General features: G+C 50.0%; 2 protein-coding genes across 2 annotated transcripts in view; one reads left to right on the top strand and one right to left on the bottom strand.

Annotated features, from left to right (window-relative positions):
* Positions 1 to 3,448: 3,448 nt before the first annotated feature.
* Positions 3,449 to 4,821, top strand: part of T265_04450 (hypothetical protein) — a gene marked incomplete at both ends in the record, with an annotated part of 16,409 nt that continues 15,036 nt past the window's right edge. The window contains one exon of the mRNA XM_009169199.1: positions 3,449 to 3,674. Within this exon, the coding sequence (XP_009167463.1) occupies positions 3,449 to 3,674 (226 nt within the window). The remainder of the gene's footprint in view (positions 3,675 to 4,821) is intronic.
* The window catches only part of T265_04449 (hypothetical protein), a gene marked incomplete at both ends in the record, with an annotated part of 5,303 nt that continues 4,936 nt past the window's right edge, over positions 4,455 to 4,821 (bottom strand). Inside the window, one exon of the mRNA XM_009169198.1 lies at positions 4,455 to 4,529. Within this exon, the coding sequence (XP_009167462.1) occupies positions 4,455 to 4,529 (75 nt within the window). The remainder of the gene's footprint in view (positions 4,530 to 4,821) is intronic.

A 4,821-nucleotide genomic window follows, 5' to 3' on the forward strand; every position in this document is an offset into this window, starting at 1 on the left:
CTCATGTACTTGAACAGTACGTTTTTGTTTTTTCGAGCGAGGTCCAGAATGGTGGCTTGTTTTCGTATGTTCCATTGGCGGATTTCTGACTTACAACGATTCCGCATTTTACGAAATGCCAGCTCATCTTCTGTGTCCCCTGTGGTCAACTTTTTGAAAAAGAGTTGGGATCTTTTTTCCAGAAGTTGCCGAATCCTTTTTGGCAGCTTGCGGTTCATCCGACTGCGTGCCGGTCTTCTTGGGACGAATGTCCCGTCAGCCTCGTGGACTTTCTGGACAATGGTCCTATATAGTTCATCCACCGGAGCTGGTCTCAGTGTGACTTGTTCAAGGAAGATGCGCATTCCTTCGAAGTCTGTACGGCAGAAATCTCTAAACCACGTTTGAGGTTTGGGATTTCTGGCAAGCATACTGCCCCGCACTGAGAACATAAAGAGGAGTGCTACACCCTTTTATTTACTTTTGCCACAGCCACTGGCCGAAAACGACATAAGCGACCCGGGAAATCTGGGCAAAACCTCGAGCCTGGGTATCAATCCGTCAATCCTCGAATTTGATTGGCCAAGGCTATGACCAATCACATGATCTCATTGACATGGCGCTTGCTCAGGGAGAGGGCCTTCACTGCGAGCTCATTTATCAGAAAATGCCAACTGAACAGTTACAGACTATTGGACAGCGAGGCGAAACTCTCATATGCATCATTGCAGCGTCCGCTGCAACAGTAAACATCTCTCCAACCCTGGGCAGTTTGAGGGTCAGTTGCTGATCCAACACCCGCGCTTTGGCACGCTTGAAAGCACGCCTCCCGGATCTACCTCAATACAGCCAATAGTGCGTACAACTCCCCAGTTGTGCCTGTAAGAAAGGCGAACGGAGGCTGGCCTGCGGGTAAATGAAGCCAACACACAGCTCGCTCGGAGTTCGGTTCACTGTTGGGGCATAAAGTGGGTCACGCAGAAGTTAGCCCACTGTCAGAAAAAATTGGAGAAGATCGAGGATTGTGCTGTCCCCAATTCAGAGCGAACTCTATGACAGTTTCTTGGACGAGCAGCATACTACAGCGCGGGTGTTGGATCAGCAACTGACCCTCAAACTGCCCAGGGTTGGAGAGATGTTTACTGTTGCAGCGGACGCTAGGGATCGCGGTATCGGCGCAGTCCTAAAGCAGAGGAATGGAGTTATCGAATATGCCAGTCGTGTCCTGACTAACGCTGAACGGAAGTACTTGACCATTGAGAAAGAATGTTTAGCGATCGTCTGAGCCCTGGATAAGAGGAGGCCATATCTGCTTGGACAAAGGTCTCGTGTAGAAATCGATCACAAACCCCTGTATGTCATGGTTTCACAAACCCCTGGAGTGGATTAGGACCACCAGAAATCCTCGCGCGCCTGGGCACTCCGGTTACAAGAATACGGCCTCACGATCCAGCACGTGCCAGGGAAGAAGAACCACTTGGTTGACTGGCTGTCAAGACCAGAGCCTGAAGATGAGATCCACAGGATCATGATTGGGGCCAATAGCCTCGTCGTCGAACTGAGTCCCGAAAGGTTGGTGCAACTCCAACGCCAGGATCCTGTGTTACGGAAGGTTGCAGCCACCTTGTCGGATGGAAGGAGCATTGAGAACGGAGAGTAAGACAAGGAGTTGGAAACGTTCCAGAGTCACTTTGATCGGCTGAGTCTGAATGAAGCTGGCATAATTTCCTGGAACACCGCCCATTCGGATGTTGTGACACCGTGTGACACCTGTGACACCTCGCGTCTTGAGACGGAAGCTTATCGTCGAATGCCATGAGATGGCATGTACAACTTACTTCGTCAGAGGGCTTACTGGCACGAAAAGAGAAGTGAGGTGATGGATTATGTAGCGTCCTGTAAGCGGTGCCAACTGATGAAAGGGGACACGACAGGGGCAAACCATCCTATGGAACCTATTCCTGTCTCAGAAATCGGCGAGTTGTGGTCCGTTGACGTCATTGGTCCCCTTCCCGGTGACAACCAGCGGGAATCAATACGTTGTCATAATGACAGAACACCTGTCGCGGGGGATCGAGGCGGCAGCCGTGCCTACTTAGCGGGCGGCGATGACCAGTGGAGTGGTAATGCATCACATCGTGGCCAACCATGGGGTGTCAAAAATGATTCTAACCGATCAGGGACCTTGCTTCGAGAGCGAAGAGTTTAGGAACTGCTTGCAGAAGCTGTGTATCAGATGGCTAAGGACGGCACCATACCACCCGCAAACAAATGGCCTAACCGAACGTAATAACCGAACGAACGGCCAAAGGAGATGACCGGGAAGTGAACTTGCCAATGTTGTTGCTAGCTCATCGTGCTTCCATAGAGCCAACCACAGACAAGTCCCCGTTTATGCTTATGTACGATCGACATCCGCGCTTTCCGATTGATCAGGGTTGTGGCCGGCAACACGGTTGTCTCCGGGGGAGCTGGGGGAAGGAAGAAGGAGAGCTCGAGAAAACTTGACCGCTGTTCAGGAAAGGACTGGGCAGAAAACGGCAAGTAGGAAGGCATGAACATTTACCACAGGCGCGAAGGTCAAGTGGAAGGATCATCGGAATCCTGGAAGGGGTGGACGGGGGTCGCGGAAGCTAGGCAATCGATGGCAATGGCCATTTGTCGTTGCCGACCGCCGGGGGAACGTCTATACCATTCAAGATGGTCGGGGATCGAAACGAGTTAATGGGACGCAGCTTCATAAGTGGCATGATACACCCGAGGAGCGGCCGAGTAGACCCGCTGCCGAAACCGACCTGACGGAAGTAAATGAAAATCGGTGGCATGCGAACGACCTTTAGAGGGGATAGGTGTGTAACGGTGATACCGCAGATGGGGGAGGCATGCGAGTAGCATGCTTTCTCGTAAATGCGCTTTGCGTCTCTTGAAAAGTGAAATCTGTTACGGAATTTGTGGAGTTGCTTTGTAGCATTTGTTTGGATTTGAGCAACAGTCGATGAATATCCCCGAAAGTTCAGGAAGACGCGTTCAGTGTGTCATGACTATATAAACCATACCTTTACATAGACCATTAACTCGCAGTTCTCACTCTGTATTTTCAGATCTTGTACTACCGTTATTAGACGATTAAAGCGTATATTACGTCCTTCTATTCTATCTTCTTTCTAATCTCGCCCTGGAACCACCCGACTCTCGCAACACAAAGAGAAGATGGATATTCAGTTTTTGTGAGCAAGATGCATATGAGAGTTTCGCCTCGCTGTCCAATAGTCTGTAACTGTTCAGTTGGCATTTTCTGATAAACTATCTCGCAGCGAAAGCATTCTTCCTTTCGCTAGTAGTGAGCACGTGGATGAAGGATGGAAGAATGTGAATGGAGCTATGCTAGTGTGGTTCAAGGCTGACTGTCCGAATATTTCGATGCGACCAACTGACCCCTGGATATCGCCGAGATCGCTAGTCATGTATGATGCCAGGAATCCATACCATCAGGCAACGAGCACACGGCGCACACAGATCCCTCAAACGTCAACGGTTGAAGAGCCTAAAGGAGGATCGAGAACTCTGGTGGACATCGGAGGCTCGGGAGATAGAGAAAGCTTTCGCTGCCAGAAACGGCCGTACCCTACATCAACTGAAACGATCGACTGGCCAGAGGAAAGCGGTGGTCAGTGATATGATAAGTGAGGCGAGCGGTTCGTATTTCACTCGAGAAAACGCCAACAGGAGAACTAGCCCGAACACTTCGATGAATATAATAGCTGGGCTCCTCTAACACAGCCTCTGCTTAGAGTGCATACAGGTGATGTAAACCAGGATCGGGTGATTTGTACCCAGCCTTCCTCGATGGACTTAGAAAGTCCATAGTGACCCATCTGACAAAACTCACTGATGCGAAGTGAAGAGAAAGTACTTGTATAATGGGGCACAGTCATAATAGAGACAGTCGTCCCTATTCTCGAAAAGGCACGCGGACACTGAGAATCGCATGGCACTAGCTTGGTAGTTGTGGCACCGATGATGCTCTCTGGTCCCATCCTTCGAAGGTTGACTGAACGCAGGGGAGCCAGATCCATGAAGACCAAACCTGGTCCCGTCCTCTGACAGATTCTGGAGCAACGACATTGTTTTCAACGCCCAACAATGGTTGTGTTCCTTGACTTTAAAGATGCCTTTGACTGTATGGGCCGTCAGGCACTGTGGCACTGTGTATGGGGCAAAGGCGCCGCCATATGTTCTTAACCATCCTTAAAGCGCTTTACGCCAGTCCCCTTGGACGTGTGAATGTCCACGGGGAGCTATCGCCCATGTTCACGATATCAAGTGGTGACAGGCAAGGCTATCATCTTTCGCCCTTCCTCTTTAACTCCGTCATTTACATGATTACGGAAAACTCAGCTTCTAATGTCTGTGGGGCTGAAATGCTCCCAGGGCGTTTGCTCATAGATATCGGGTACACAGATGACATAGCTCCGTCATAGCTCTGGCACCGTCGTAATGCAAATAAGATTAACTGGTCTAAATAATTCTGCCTTGTGGTTTTTCATGTGCTTCACAACTGCAGGTTGTAGATTGCTGCTGCAAGACTGGGTGGGTTCTTACTTTAATTTCATGCTTGCGGATTGGCCAATTGATGTAGTAGCCAAACTTGTCTACCTGGGCAGCTGTATCAGTCCAGGTGGTCTAACCGGAGATAATATTTCTATCCGGACCGTCACGAAGAGACTGGACCTTATCGTGGTGTGACGGTTTGCGTACCTCAGCGATCCATTGAGCTATACTGGAGTGTGTCCCGCGACACTCACAGAGTCTCTCATACCAGGTTGGTCAATGGTTAGAGGT

Source organism: Opisthorchis viverrini (genome assembly GCF_000715545.1).
Source record: "Opisthorchis viverrini unplaced genomic scaffold opera_v5_76, whole genome shotgun sequence".
Classification (NCBI taxonomy): domain Eukaryota; kingdom Metazoa; phylum Platyhelminthes; class Trematoda; order Opisthorchiida; family Opisthorchiidae; genus Opisthorchis; species Opisthorchis viverrini.